The 16083-nt window shown below is 37.1% G+C and overlaps 3 protein-coding genes across 3 annotated transcripts; 1 reads left to right on the plus strand and 2 right to left on the minus strand.

The window, feature by feature from the left end:
- The first annotated feature begins 2223 nt into the window (after positions 1-2223).
- LOC149009215 (uncharacterized) lies at positions 2224-2697 on the plus strand. Its single transcript, XM_089160977.1, has one exon. It carries the CDS (start codon positions 2224-2226, stop codon positions 2695-2697), a length of 474 nt encoding a protein of 157 aa, XP_089017103.1.
- A 5968-nt stretch (positions 2698-8665) lies between these two features.
- Positions 8666-10855, minus strand: LOC149009216 (uncharacterized). Its single transcript, XM_089163091.1, has 2 exons — positions 9538-10855; positions 8666-9458 (listed from the first exon to the last, which is right to left on the minus strand). Exons 1-2 carry the CDS (start codon positions 9727-9729, stop codon positions 8979-8981), a joined length of 672 nt encoding a protein of 223 aa, XP_089019217.1. The 5' UTR covers positions 9730-10855; the 3' UTR covers positions 8666-8978.
- Positions 10856-11875: 1020 nt separating this feature from the next.
- On the minus strand, positions 11876-15118 carry LOC149009217 (uncharacterized). The gene is made up of 3 exons (XM_089164313.1): positions 14675-15118; positions 12189-12460; positions 11876-12105 (listed from the first exon to the last, which is right to left on the minus strand). The coding sequence occupies exons 1-3, from the start codon at positions 14927-14929 to the stop codon at positions 12042-12044; spliced, it is 591 nt and encodes a 196-aa protein (XP_089020439.1). The 5' UTR covers positions 14930-15118; the 3' UTR covers positions 11876-12041.
- Positions 15119-16083: the final 965 nt, after the last annotated feature.

The following is a 16083-nucleotide window of genomic DNA, read 5'->3' on the forward strand; positions in this document are numbered from 1 at the left end:
ACTTGTTCGTCGGAGACGAAATTCAACCACACCGGTCGAGCACGTCTTTGCAGGTTCGAGCGTTCGACCAGGAGGGACCGAATTCTGCATCAACATTGCCGCCTCTCAAGACCATACCCTTGTATGTTGGCCCCCTACACCTTGCACTCTTACCCTTGAACCCCTAGCTCCGAAACTAGATTTTTTCTTATTGTGTGCCCTAATGGGAAATATTTGTAAAATGAGTTTATCATTTTTAAACAAGTAACAGTGTCCCTTCACAGAAACATGTAAAATTGGTTTAACGTAAGAGCTGTTCTCCTATGATGGAAACATATTACCAAATGCATGCGATGTTACACAACCTTTTGTTATAAACTCATCCACCGCACGCCCAATAGCTCTTGGCCAAGCACACTTCTTCTTCTTCTTCGTTTTGAATGATTGAAATTAAATATGAAATCTTCGTTAGCTTGGTGTTGGCCTTTGGGCACACAGTTGCTTCTCCTGTAACCCTCAAGATCAAAGACAATCGAATTCAAGGATTCAAATTTACCATATTTTTGTGCTTAAATCTCACTTTCTCACTTGAAAGGAGCTAGCTATTCTTCAATGGAAACGAAGGACTTGATCTGAATGACACTTTCTAGAAACCAAATAATTAATCTTAGATAGTAATAGTATATTGTTTCCATTGGAAAGGTATGGTTCTACTAAAAGGCCAAAAAGATAGTTTGGTTGAGGTTGATGCCAAGCGCAGAAGATGTTTGCGCGCATTACTTTTGCTGTCTTATTGGAATTGCAAATAGTGAAGGACCACAAACTTCTAGCTAGGGTAATGCTTTGCTTATAATTGAAGTGAGAGGAAACAACAAAGGGATCTAAACAAAACTGTAATCGGAAATATTTTCAGTATATATTCAAAGAACATAATTTGTCAGGAAGGAAGAAGTCAGAAGAAAAAACAAGAATTGCTTTAGCATGATGCAATTGTATTTAAAAGCATTCAAACCCATGAAAACACTTCTTGATGTTCTGCACTACCTCTCAACAGAAAAAAAATTATCAATTATTAGGTTTTCATTGTTTTGTTAGGCTCTCGCTCTTTTGGGTTTCTTCTTTCACATTAGATTAGATGTTTACCTTTAGGTGTAGTAAGTTTTGGTCATAGAGTGACTAGTTATGAGCATTGCTAACAACAATATACGTATGACAACCATTTGCTGATACGTATTTGCTTTTGTATACTAGCTTGTTTCTGTATTTTAGAGTTCCTTCATAAGAACAATATGTCAGCATTGTGTAAAAGGTTTTCATATTTGTTTAGTTACGTCCAACATCAACTTGTCAACATTGTGCAAATTAATTTAAGAGGTTCCCTTACTCGTTAGTTGCATCCAACATCTATTAGTGAACTTGTCCTTCTCTTCATTGTCCGAAAGTGTCTCCACTTAAAAAAACTTATTTGCCAAAATGAAAATCCAACATGTATGAAAATTGAATAATCAATGTAGAAGATAACAAAAATTTCTGTGTTTATGGCATGTCATATATTTCGATTGTGCGTATATAAGTTAAATATATTAATACTTTTGTGTATATTATAATTATAATTATAATTCTGTTAGTCTTGAAATGGGTTCTTTTTTGTCCTAAGGAGACACAGATGGTGTTAATTAACATATAATCAAAAAAGATTGATTCAATCAAGGTCTTTTGTTTTATTAGATCCTCATGCACGTCAGATGATTACAAAACTAATGCCATGGTTTCCCTAAATAATGCATTCCTCGTATGTATGGAAAATGAGTTACTGTAATATCATTTGTCTTGAAATTAAGTAAATGACAAACTTAAAAAGCTTACCAGTAGCCACATAAATATGAAAATGCAGGGATTTACGCGAACTGCCCCATTCTTGGCATGTCATGGAAGAGGAAAATAAGGAAGAGAAAGACAAAATACATAGCCATTAAAGAGACATTTAATCAAGCACATTGGTGAACTCTCATTGTGGGTTTGCTTCTCTATCTGCCTTATTTCACTCCATTAAAAAACTCCTTAGCTTTTGCAAATTCTCCTAACTTTTATAGAAGAAGACAAGTTATCTATGATAGTGATGATTACTACCCATTAAACAAATTTTAATTAGAATGGCTCTTGTTCATCTTGGCTTCTAATCTGTATATATATGTTCTTGCTGTTCCCAGCCAAACTCAAGGTTTTCAAGAGCCATTAATGAACATGGAAGCTTACCCTAGTTACCTGCAATTCAGGAATACGAGAAGACGTTCAAGACAATCTACTATCTATCTTGGTGTTCGAAGAAGGCCATGGGGGCGTTATGCAGCTGAGATAAGAAACCCATTTACTAAAGAGAGACACTGGTTGGGAAGCTTTGACACGGCAGAAGAAGCAGCACTAGCTTATGATTTTGCTTCCATATCATTTAGTGGAATTGGCAGAGCTAGAACTAACTTTTATTATCCTCACTTGGGTTCTCCATCTTGTACTACTCCACCACCACCTCCTCCCCCGCCACCGCCGCCACCTCCACCGCCGCCACCTCAACCACCGACTCCTACAGTTGAGATGGAAGAAATTTGCTATGATTACGTACAAGACGCGAGTGGTGTGGAAAATGATGAATCAATGACTATAGCTGCAATTTTACAGAGTTTTGGTAATTCCAGTAGCTTCTCTTGTTCATCTTTATGATGTATGCTTTCATGAGTTCTGGGAATCAAACTCGTTTGTGTCCACTGCGATAAGAATTCTGAAAAAGATTAATTACTCCTTTGTCCGATCCGTCGCACTCGACATACTACTATATAAAAAAAGGTCGTGTTTGGTTTGATATAAGAAAAAATCAGAAGGAATGTTAGGAAAGGACAAGATACTGAAAGCAGTTTGTCTTCTTTTCATTCATAACTTACAAACACAGGTTTATGCTTCACCAATTCCATAGTTTTTTTTCTAGGCCAAACAGAAACACATCAATCCATTCTGGAATTAGCTAGGAATCAACCACTCTTAGTGTGTGCAAGCTGGCCTAGATGAACCTCAGAAGAAAAAAAAAAAAAAAAAAAAAATTGATCTTGATCCTAAAATTTTCTTTTTATCAAGATTAAAGAGGTGCAACAGGAAGGATCTTAACAGTTGGAAAATAATGCATTAGGGTTCTTATGTTTGGGACTCCTTATGTACCTTTCTCTAAGACCGTTTTATTTAAGTCTGGCCATGCTTAACTTAAAAAATTATTGTTACCTCAAAAGTGTTTGAATCTTTGAAATAGAATTTTTAATTAATGTTGCAAAAAATCATGAGAAACAAACCAATTTTGTTAAACCGTGCTCTTACCAAAACATTTATCAGAAGGATAGTTACAGAGCAGAGCTTACAAAAGTAGTTGAAGGGGTAGGGTGGCAACAGCGGACAGCCAACTTAGCCAAATATAGCTTACTAGAGAATTCTATATAGGCTGCGTTTGTTTGCAAAGGTGGGGTGGGAAAAAAGGGGTGGGAAAAAAAAACATATGAGTCCCACATGTAGTGGGGTGAGGGAGAAGAAAAGGAAAGGAAAGGGTTTTGTGGAAAAGTGATCGGGTGGGTCCCACTTTTTTACTTTTCCCAACTTTCCCACAAAATCCCATCAAATATGTGGGGTTTTAAAATAGCATGGGGTGGGAAAGTTGAATATCAGCAACAAAGTCCCCCCAACAACCAAACACTTTACCATTTTAGGATTTAAAGGAAAAGTAAGAAATTTACACATTTTTCAAGAATTTTCCCACCCCTTTTTTCCCACCCCACCTTTATTCCAGCAAACAAACGCAGCCTATCAGTCAAGAAAGTAGCTTTAGGAAAGTAAAGCACACGAGTTGTCCTGATCACATTTCAACTTTTCAAGTTTTTTGTTTCTGTCCTTTTGGGATCTTGCTTTAGTTCAGCGTCATAAATGCGCTGAACTGTTCAACAAGATTGACAACCACAGGATCGAGATTTCTGTCAAGATTTCGTTGTCGGTCCTGCAAAACAGTTAAGTGCATTAATGGCGCTGAAAAAAGCAATTTAGGTCCTTTTGTTTTCTTCATTTATCACTTTTGATGACTTTCACATACTGACATTGAGAAGGAACAGTATGAACAACCATTACCGATTCAGCTTGGAATTCAGAACAGCTTCCACCACGTTGTGTTGTGCATGGTTTTTCTCCTTGGGCAGTAGCCTAAGGCATGGTGAAGCATCGAATTGATCTTAATTAATTGATATCTATTTAAGCTAAGAAATCCCTGTGGATTAAACAGCTAGGCTTATTGAATTCAGAAATATTTAGTAAGAGAAACAAATCCATAGATAGATAAAATGAAACCAACATTATACAGAACTCTGTCTCGAATTAACAGAACTGTTAATGAATTACAAACTATGAAAGCACCTCAAGGTAGACTGTATCTTCAGAAACATAATTATTCATAAAACCCATAAGATTAAACTACTATTTACAATCATCTGTCTTAATGCCCTTTTCCCTGACTTCCTCTGTCTCCTACTGCTGCAACAAATTTGTGTTCTTGAAAGTTAAAGAGAGCTATAAAAGAAGATGGGAAGGTTAGTGGTGTTGAGGGTCTCTTCCAGAGCTTGTTGTTGGATCTTTAGGTCTTCTACCTCTCACAGCTTTGGATTCGACAGCCACAGCTTCCTGTTCATGAAACCAAACATTAGATTCTGTTCTGTCAGTTCTACTTTGTGTTTGTTAAAGAGAGAGAGGGAAAGAGAGAGAGAGAGAGTACAAAAGTTCTCCTTCCAGGTTCTGAGACTGAACGGGTTTCTTTTGTGCTATCTTCTTGTTGTTTGGAGAAAGGCCAATAGCAAGGCTTTAAGTTCAGATGCTCAAGGACAGCACTGATAGCTCCTGCAACCAAATCGAAAGGGCTTCGGTAAGAAGAAGAAGAAGCTGCTGCTGTTTTTCTCTGTTTGGGCGGCATCAAGTCCTCTGTGGAAAGCTTCTCCATTCCTTCCAGTCTCTTCTTCTTCTTGGTTTGATCTCTTAGCTTTATACTAAATGCACCATGAATTGATGATAAACCCTATTTGTGGAGAACTTGAAGTTTACTACGAATTCATTGCGGGAGAAACTCTTCCCCACGTTGAGAGTAAGTTGGTCATTGAAAAATTGTCTCGTGATTTAGGGGTTGACTTAATGGCAAGGCCAAGACACTCTGACACGAATTATGGGATTAACTGGTGCGGGAAGAAAACAGTATAACTTGGTGGGCGAGGGACAAAAAAACAGTTTCCCTCAATGTTTGCAAGTCTAGATGAAGAAAATGAGATCTCAAACACATAAGCAAAAGGAGATAACTTTTGAAGAAATTACAAAAATTGAGCTGAATCTTAATGGAAGAGAAAATAATAAGATGAACAATCAAATTTAGAATATGAAGTCTTCTTATAGGAGGTAAACTTTTGATGATGATATTATTTTGAAATATGAGGAATGTGAGAAAGAAAGTAGAGATTAATACTTTGCAAATGTAAGTTTTTTTAATGTAAACCCCACTTTTTTTTTCAGGTGGTTCGGGGGTTGTTGTTGAGTGGGTGTTAAATGAGTAAGCAATAACAGCTGCTATGTATAGCAGACAAACCTTCCTTAAAACTCCATTAATGGTCTCAGATTCTTAAAATGAACTGTCCAAAACCTTGCAATCAGTTAATGATTGAAAGATTTCTTAAATACGAACACCAACATATACTAGGGATATGGGTGTGACCAATCACATTTATGATAGGGGTAAAAGAATGTGTTTTCTTTATATTCTCTCATGGGATTTTACCTTTGAGTACCGATAAGATGGATTAGAAGTTGACACAGATCCTTCACAACGAGTTTGGATCAGCGACCCCGAGTGCTCCCCGTCATTTCCTGACCACAAAAACCTGTGGGGCCCACGGTGAAAAACACTTTTTGAAAAAAAAAAAAAACTTTCTCACCTTTGTGGTCAGGAAGCCATGGGGGAGCAGTCGTTGCTCCCCGACGGGGAGATGATCCGGATTCCTTTACAACCGGGTATGGCATCCATTTGCCCGGCCGCTGAATGCCCTTTCTATGGTCCTTGGCAACCAACTTAGGTACCACAGGCAGGACATCCGACGATGGCCTAAAAGCATGGATAGGCACCTTACCCAAATGCAGATGTTTTTTACTCATCAAAAGTAGACTCGTCCTAAACATGTGGTAGATAGGTGTAAAAAAACACAATCATCTACCCTTTTGGATAGACTTAAAACCTCAATTCAACATGCAATGCTACTATGTCAAAAAGAATGGAAGTTCTTACCTATTGTGGTTATTGTGGTTATGAATAAAAACTATTGCAATTCATAATTGAATTCTCTTTTTTCTAGGAAATGGCAAATCATTTCCTTCCAGTATTTCATACATTAGCCACTGTTTGGTGTTAAGTCATGAGTCATTGTAATAAGATAGCTATATATATATATGTTGAGGTTAGGCTTAAATATTGGCTGTTATTTTGGAGTAGGTAGTAGGTACATTATGAAGTATAGCTCACTTGACCAAACTACTGAAGGTTACATTATTTGTACATTATATTGTAATTTTCCCAGATAAACAAAGATAAAAAGAAAGATTTTGCTTTGTTCAGTGAACCATTTATTGTGATTTCAGGCCATCCGATTGCTCATTTAGGTTGATTCTCAATAATCTTGATCGAATTTTCGATCTGATGGCTCACATTGTCACGTTAAATGGTTCAACGCATTTATTGCAATGAACCCAAACAAAATAAGCAAAATAGAGAGATCAATCTTATTAAAAAGAATTTGCATAACTTAATAATTGCATTTAAGAACGATTCTATTTGATTGAATAAGATTTATTCCTATTTCAGTCGACTTTTTAATTTTTTTTATTTGGTCAATTTCCATGGACCATTACTGTTTGGTGAAAAGTCTTCCATCGACAATGGGGCCTTACATTATGATAGATGAAACACCATTAACAAAAAGGATTTTCAAGAAGATGGTTGATGGTCTGCAACTTTGCATGCATGATAGACCAGTTTGTCCATACATGAGACACAGTGTGTACCAGTTTCTCCATCTGTTTGGAAGAGAGGAAGAGAGAGAGACATGAATTGGGTATTTCTTGATTAATTTAAAGAGACAAATCCACAGAGAGATGAAATAAACCAACATTAGATGGAATTAATTAATAAGTGCAGTAATGAAAGCTCACACATTGGGTTTACATACTATGAATGCACTAGAAAGTTAAAACTGCAGATGCATAATTATTTACAAACCACAATATTAACTAAATAACATATACACTCTTTTATCTCCCTGTCTACTTCCCTGGCTACCTCTCTCAGTATCCCAGAAATAAAGCTGCTGCAGCAACAAATTTATGTTCTTCAAAGTTGTAGAGCTACACTGTAAGAAAGGAAGGTTAGTTGTGTTGAGGGGGTTTTCCAGGGCTTATTGGTGGTTCTTTGGGGCTTCTACCTTTCATAGCTTTGAGTTGGACTGCATCATCTTCCTGTTCATGAAACCAAACATAAGCTTCAGTGCAGTTACTGAGTTACAACTTTCTCTGTGTGTGTAACTGTGTAAGTGTGTTGGAGTTGGAGAGAGAAAGAGAGTACAGAGGCCTTTGTTCCAAGTTCCGAGGCTGAAGGCAGATATTGGGTTCCTTCTGTGAAAGAATTTTGACGATTGTTGCTACCAGAAGAACCCAAACCCAGACATCTGAGGAAAGCACTGATGACTCCTGCAGCCAGATCACAAGGGCTTTGGAAATAAGGAGCTAATGGTGGTGGTGGTGGTGCTTCTGTTGTTCTCTGTTCCGGTTGCATCAACAGCTCAGTTGAAATTTCCTCCATTCCTGTCACTCCCCCCCCCCCCCCCTTTCTGCTTTTGTGAGTGAGTTCTCTTGTCACTTGCCCTTCATATTAAATGCACCAACAACCCTCTTACCAAAAATATTCTGTTTCTTGAAAATTACCTTAGTAGCTCCACAGAATAATATACCAGTTTGTAGGGAAGAGGATTCAGAGCAATCTGTGTGGAAGAGCATCAAAAGGGACATTGAAGAAATATCTTGCAAATATATCTTATTAAAGGAAATCCACCTTAAGTACATGTATGTCCAATATTCCTCTTGTTTATTTCAATTTCCGATCATTTCCTTGTATAAGATGTTTAAAGCTCTAGAAACCAATGATATGGAATTATGTGATTTAATTTTATGCAATTTATTTTGGGATTATCTAACATTATATAGAAAAATCTAAGTCAACATTGAACGGTTTTGAATTCTCTACAGTAAGAATTTTTACTCTCCTCACACTTCTCTATTCCATATTCAAAGTAGGACTCACCTCTGAATATTGACAAAGTAAAAGTAAACCTTCAACAAACTTCATAAGTTCCTTCATAATACGAAATGAAGAGATATAAGAAAACCACAAACACCTAGAACTCACATTAATAACTCTCCCTTTCTTCTTTTCTTTCAACTCCCCATTCTGGTGGGTGGTTAAGATTATAAATTTAGAAATGCATTAAATGACAAAAGCGCATTGCTGGGAAGCTCAGTGGATAATAATTAAAAGAACATCCTAAATACTTATTAAGCTGCCACCTGAGTCATCATCCCTGTCAGATATCCTGGTTTTGTAAGTTTTTTTTTTGGTAAAAATTTTCTTTTTTCTCTTTGGGTCCAAGAATGGATCAGAATCCACTATACCATGGCCTAAACCAAGTGAAATTTACAAAAGCGTTCTTCTTGAAAAGCTTAAAAGTAAAGCCATAATTTATTTTTCACCAAATCAATTACAGTAAGATTTTCTCTCCTGAATCTTACACATCAAAGGTGTCCTCAATCTACCATTGTGGAAATCCATAAATCATCAGTTTACATGCATACTGTGACCGCAAATTCAAAACTTTACCTGCATAAACTACCTATCTTCTCTAGTTGATCTGGGAACCACTTCCAGAGCTTATGTTTGGCGATTTGGGCGTTCTGCCTATTGCTGCTACATCATAAGCTCTATCACTGTTCAGCTGTGGATTACTTCCAGGATCTATAGTTGGCGATTTGGGGCTTCTACCAATGGCAGATACATCATAAACCCTGTTACTGTTCACCTGTGGATTACTTCCAGAACCTGTAGTAGGCGATTTGGGGCTTCTACCAACGGCAGCTACATCATAAACCCAGTTACTGTTCACCTGTGGGTTGCTTCCAGAGTTTATAGTTGGCGACTTGGGTGTTCTGCCTATTGCTCCTGGACCATAGACTCTATTACCGTTTACCTGTGGATCGCTTCCAGGGCTTATAATTGGTGAGTTGGGTATTCTAGCTTTTGCTGCTGCTGCTGCATACTCACTGTTCCCGTTCGGCTCTGAATTACTTCCAGTTTCTGTGGTACTAATTAGTGATCCATCTTCCTGTTCATGAACCATATAAGATTCAATCATGGTAGCTGAAAAAACAAAGACAAGACACAGAGAAAGAGAGAGAGATTACTTGAGTTTTCATTCCAAGTTCAGAGACCAACAAAGGATCGTTAGTATTGATTTCTTCTTCTTGGTTGGTTGGAGGCTCAGAGACAGAGTCCAAGCAGAAGCATTTGAGGAAACCATTAAGTATCGCTTGCTTAAGCGAATTACAGGAAGAAGAGTCTACTGCTACTGGCTCCTCTAATGAGAGCTCCTCCATACCTTGAATCTCTTCCTTCCTTTTCTCTGGTTTTCAGTCCTTGTTCCTCTTATTAGAGTTCTGGTGTGGACTTTTTAATAGGGTGGCTCGGATTCCGCGACAAATTGATTAGGTCACCTTCAACTATATTAAATGCTCTGCTGTTACAAGCCAACTGCCACTCGAGTACTAAAACAGGGGGTTATCTTTGAAGAATCAATGTCAAGCAGAAGTGGCTGACCAGAACTGTTTATCTTCCTGGGTCAGAATTGAAATTTTCAATGGAATTCAACTATTCTGTTGGGGGACCAAAATAAAAATAAAAACATGCGAGACTAGTGGTTTCAAGGTAAAATAATAAGACAGAATTAGATTCAAAATATGCATTTCATAATGGAAAATACAGAAGTATAGACTGTGAACAAGTCAAGCACACACACATGAGAAAGATAGACAGAGAGAGAAATCAGTTGATCTGGGGGGGTGAACCAGAGCTTATAGGAGGCCCTGAAGGAGGATCATCTGCTTCTTGACCTGATGCTGAACAAGAAGAAGGCTCACCCTGGGAAGTGGGTTGCTCAGGTCTGCAATCTTGATTTTGTGGAGGAGCCTCAGAGATGGGCTCCATGCCTAGACACTTGAGAAAATCCCTGATAACTCTCTGTAAGAAATCACAGGGGTGGCTGCCTCTGTTTGAACTTGAAGAAGAAGAAGAAGAAGAAGAAAATGAAGCTGCTCCTGCTTTCAGCTCTGGGGTTTCCCTATCTTTTGAGAAATCCTCCATTTTTACTTTTCTTCTTCCTGGGGATCTGTCTGCTAGTCTCTTATCTCCCTTACTATGAAGGAGTTTGGTCTCAAGTCTCATGCAGCTTAAAAGATGAATTTATGATCATTTAATCTGTTATTCACCTAACTACATTAAATGCATAGGCATACTTGTAATGGCGGTGGGGACAGTGGATTGTGGACCTACACTGCTTCAAAAAATTACCAATTTTGTGCCTTCGTGGTGTGCTGTGGTGAGAATTACCTAAAGTATTCTGCAACTTGGGGGAGGTCATTGAAGACACATGTACACATTGAATTGCAGAGGCGCTTAAGAATTCTATTTTTTTCACCCATTTTACGCGACAAAATTGATTATGTAACACACTTTTTAATACGAAGAGAGTTGTGCATAATCCATCATTAATGTACGTAATACTTACCAACTCTACAAATATCTTTACAAGCGGTTCAACTTCAGTGTTACATATTTATCTGTGCTACTAACGATCAAGACCGAGATTTCGATTTCGACCGTCCATCTCACTTTCAATCACCTGTGAGACAAACGGTCAATAATGAAATTTCAATCAAGATTTCAATCTCGACCTTTGACAGTAAGTACTGCACATTGAATGCACAACATTAAAATTTCGACTCTCTACAAGATGAAGATGAAGAAATAAAGAAAGATAGAGCAATCTGAAGTCGTGGGCTTTGCCCATTTGTTCCCTCGAACCTAATTACTGGTGCCTTAATTTCTTTTGGGTGCTAAGACATCCCATTCAACCACCCCATTTAGTAAAATTTTCTTTCTGGCAACCTAGTAAATGGACTGGCTCGGCCCAGTGACTCTGGTCTCATTGGCTGCAAGTTTAATAAATTCACCAGCAGCATGAGCTAGAAATGCTACACCAACTGTTATGTCACGTTCCTGGGTTCAGAGGAACCTCACTCTACTCATAAATTTTTAACTCTATTCATGTTCTTGATTCTTCCCTGATTCTTCCCCTTCCAGCTACTCATATAATCCAAAAATGGTAATAATGATTATCTTTTTTGACTGCTAGGTTTGACCAGTTTTGTTTCATTAATTTTTTAACTCTGGTTGGCGACAAGAGGGTCTCTCTAGTCTCTGGCTTGCGCTTCCCAGACCAAATCAAAGCATACACCTGGTTTTGGGCCCGGTTGAGGTATGGACCGGTTAAAGAATCACTCATCTTTGAGTGACCCAATCAATTGGACCATGTCAGACTTTACACTTTCCCCTTCAATGGGCTTACATAAAATAATAGAATTGTGACGTACACATGGGCCCAATCGATATAATATCCATATTTGCCCACAAACGACTTTTTCGGTTTTTTTTTTAAACGAATTTTTCAGTTCCACCATAATCACAAAGTGTGAAAGCTAAATATTTTATTGGTAAAGAGAGAAAGCAAAATTGAGAAAGCTATACAAATGCGATACAAGGTTATGTTTTTTGGTTTTTTTTTTCTTCTTTTTTTCTTTCTTGGTAGGAGAGATACAAGGTTATGTTACAGTGTTCTAAATATGTACTCATGTCATTGTAGGGTCTTTGAATCTACATTCTGATCTGGATCCAATAGATTTTCTTGTGTCATTTTCCTGTAATAAAATGCAATCGTTAATATGAAACAACTCAACCAGAATAAACAACCAGGGAAAGAGCAAGAAAGTGAGAGACTAACTTTGGATTTCTTCCTCCTGGCTTTGTTGTTGGAGGATCTGGAAATGTGGATTGAAGACCCAAGCACTTGAGGAAGGGCTTTAAAACTTGCCCTAGGTAATGACATGGATCAACAGAGAAGTGCATTACCCTTTTCTGTCTCAGGGCCACTAGTGAAGATTCCCCCATTTCTTCGATCTCCTCTTCCTCATATTCTTCCTTACCCAGTTTCATTTTTATTCTTTCTGTGGATGTTGCCAAATACCCTTCAATGGTCTCTACATCTCCAACCACCTGCATATCATACTTGCATTAGTTAATTACCTTTGTTTTGCTTTATTTTTCAATTTGCAAGTGTGAATATTAAATTTGCATAAATAAATCTATTAACAGAACTGATTTTTTTTCTCTTGCCTTCTGGTCAATTTCATGCCCATTGATTTACAAGTGATCTCTAAAATAAAAACAAATCAAATTCGAAGAAGTAAAGAAAGAGGTACAACATTTTACATGCCTTACTTTTGTGCTCCCAATTTCCAAGCAATCATGTCATTTTTTTGGGAATTGAATGAGCTGAAATAATATAAGAGATGCAATTTTTCTTCCCACGTCATGAATGAAATAATGATGCAAGGGTCACGGTACGTTTCAAGGGACCCAGATAGATAGAAAAGGAACATAGGGATTAGATCCATCTGAGTAGGGCATGCATTCGATCATCAGATGTCTCGTTTGTGATACCAACACCCAACCTCGCATATCATAGCCAGGACATCCAATGGCGAACGCACAGGCGCACACCCTAGACCTGTACATAGTAACAAGAAATTGCTTCAATCCTGCGCATTAAATGTGCAACATTGTCAAGCCAAATATCAGACCGTTAGATCTTCTAGATTTCGATCCGGCGGCTGAAATTGTTTTGCTTGACAATCCTATACATTAAATGCGCAGGACTGAAGCAAGGTCCACCACATAGCCACAATGTAGTGATAGTGATGCTAGCACCTATGAGTCTATCTTTCCTACCCTCCTATTAAATGAGATACTTATTATGAGAGGAGAGAGAAAAGCAAAGAGGTGTGCTAAGGAATATATGTTCCCGATTGTCTCTAATAACATTAAACTATCAAACTTAGCCTCCCAGCATTTATTGAGTATTTGAGCGGCGTACCACACCCTAAAATATGAGTCGATATTTTTAACCTGCGAGGCTAGAAGATTACGCTCTCCTCACATCCCTTTGGTTTTTGGCAAAGTGAGGTAGGACTTCTACAAGCTCCAAGGGCACTACCCCTACACCGACCCCTTGTCCTTTGGCAACAATGTAAAGAACCATACTCAACATAATTGTATAATAAATTATAGCATTTAGTACTTCTCTTCACTAGTTGTGTATTTGTGTTCTATTTGCATTTTTACATTAATTTATGAGTTTTCCAAAACTTCTAGTTTTGCCGCATATAGTCAGACATGTGCCAATAAAAAACTTTAGATTAAGTGATGTTTCAAGCAAGAATAATGATCCTAGTGTATTTATTGGCCTCAAATTTGACTACACAATAAAATTCAAGTCAAAACGACTATAAATACCCCCTGAAACCAATGGTCGAATTTTCATTGACACCATACCAAAAGTCGGTCGGCGAAATGTCGCAGTGTCGGTGGTGTCGCCAGCCACCGACATGGCAACATAGTCTGACATTTTAGACCTTGCCCATGCCTCATGAATAATGGGAGATTAACCTAATGAAGATCCTCTCCACCAAACCCTTTTCACTCACATGAGATAGTGAGACATATGCTCATAAGTCTGTTCAAGTAGGACAATGTAAGTTCCATACAAATAGATGTAAGGGCAAGCTGAGTAGAGAAGATCTATCTTGGATTGACTTGATGGTAAAATGTCATTAAAGAGAATTCGGTTTTAAAAGATATTAAAACGCTAGGATAGTCATCCCGTTATGGGTGAAAAAACCAGTTAGTTATTTTATGCTTTTTGTTTACTTTCTCTCCAACCAACCAGTCCATGAGAGTAATTATTGGATCAGAGGGAAGAACGAGTCAAAGGAAGAACTACAGTTTGGTTAGTAAGAAAGGAACACGGCAATTCGATTTTCGAGTTACCCCAGTTGCTTCCTCACGGCATCCTCACGGCACTAGGGGGATTCTGTCTCTCTTCTTCTTTGTCATTGTTCAAATCATGAACATCTAGGTCTAAATCTCCATCCTCCACCATCTTCTAACTCAGATTTACAACCTTCAATTTGCAGAACAAGCTACGCCTAAATTTGAGCTCCATTAATGTTTCCAAATCTTCGGTACACTGTTTCATCTTAATTAAGAAAGAAGCAATTGCCAAGATATATCGTTTACGCTAAACTAATTCAAGATTTCTTCGAAATTACTGAAACGAAAAGCAATAGCGATTCAAGAATCCTGAGAATAAAAAACAAAGAACAAATCAAGCTTAAAAGGAAGTGAAAGAGAATCTTGATTTAGGCGTACCTTCTTATCGATCCATGAGCAGTTGCTGTCACCATCAGTGTGATTTTTCTGGAGTTGCTTAGTTCCATGGTGATCATCGGACGAAAATTTACTGGCGGAGGTCGAGCTGTGTCTGTCTTCGATCTCAGGGAAGACGTGGTTTCCAAGGAAGGAGAAGAGAAGGAAGCAGAGGAGAAACATCACCAAGAGATGAAGCCATATGAGCCATGAAACCCCGGGAAATTCAACAATGAGATCTTCTTCTGAGCCAAACATGTATCAGAGACGATTTGATTACTTGCAGCTCGGAGAAGAAGAAGAAGAAGAAACAGAGACGAGAAAATAAGAAATGAAAGGTCAATTTTGTAGCCACGGTTGGGTTATGGGAAAATGACGTCATCAGATGTTGTTAGTGGCATGATTTCCAGAACGGAAAATGGAAAAAGGGGCAGGATTCCCTTTAGTCCTGGCACCAAGCACCGGTTCATTATAAATAAATGTGAAAAGACGAAAAGTCGACGACAAGGAAAGCAAACCCATTTCTATTTATTATTATTTTATTTTTTTTTGGTTGTCCCATTCGTTTAAGCTTTAGTGCAAATGAATGAAATTATTATCCAAAAAATTGAATATAAATGAAATTTTGCCCAAAAAAAAAATATGAAAAAGAAAATCTTTCAAAACCCATCAGCAAAAGGACAATTTTATTTCAACCTCTTAATGGATTATATATTTAGATGCATAAAAGAAATTATATAATAAATAAAGATATTGATAATTAATTTGTATATTTCAATTTTGTGTCAGGAATAACTAAATAATTACTAGATATAAACTTTTAAATCTAGATTTTTGAATAACTCTTATTACTCTTTTTTTTTTTTTTCTCTTCTTTTGATTGTATGGTTACTCAATTAATATGGATAATGAACCACGTAGAACAATCATTTTGTAAAAGATAATATAAATGTTTAAATAATTCTAAAGCATTATATGATAATACGAAGAGAGAAAAAAAAAATGGAAAATAATAGCATCTAAATATGTGAAATAAGACAAATTTAATGCAACAACTAACAACCACATTAAGAAAATTTCTTATTGTCTAAGATTTATTAGTTTTGTTTTAAAATGAGAAGACCAGCTACTATCAAAGGGTTGTCTCAATTGACAATAATCAATGCTTCTTAGTAAAATTGTTACAAGTTTCAATTGTTATTAATGCTAGATGTATTAATTTCAATGTATATAAAAAAAACATCATTTTAGAGGGAAAAAAATTAATAAGTTCTCTTCTATCTAAAAATTAGTTTTTTTTTTCAAAACTTTAAGAATTGAGCAGGTCATTTTCATTTCAATGTATTTCTTCTTTTTGTTATTAAAGCAACGATGGATTGAAACTTGCAATTGCTTTTAAGCATGGATTGAAG

Source organism: Hakea prostrata, chromosome 7, assembly GCF_041222555.1.
Source record: "Hakea prostrata isolate BN-2017 chromosome 7, UWA_Hpros_2, whole genome shotgun sequence".
Lineage (NCBI taxonomy): Eukaryota > Viridiplantae > Streptophyta > Magnoliopsida > Proteales > Proteaceae > Hakea > Hakea prostrata.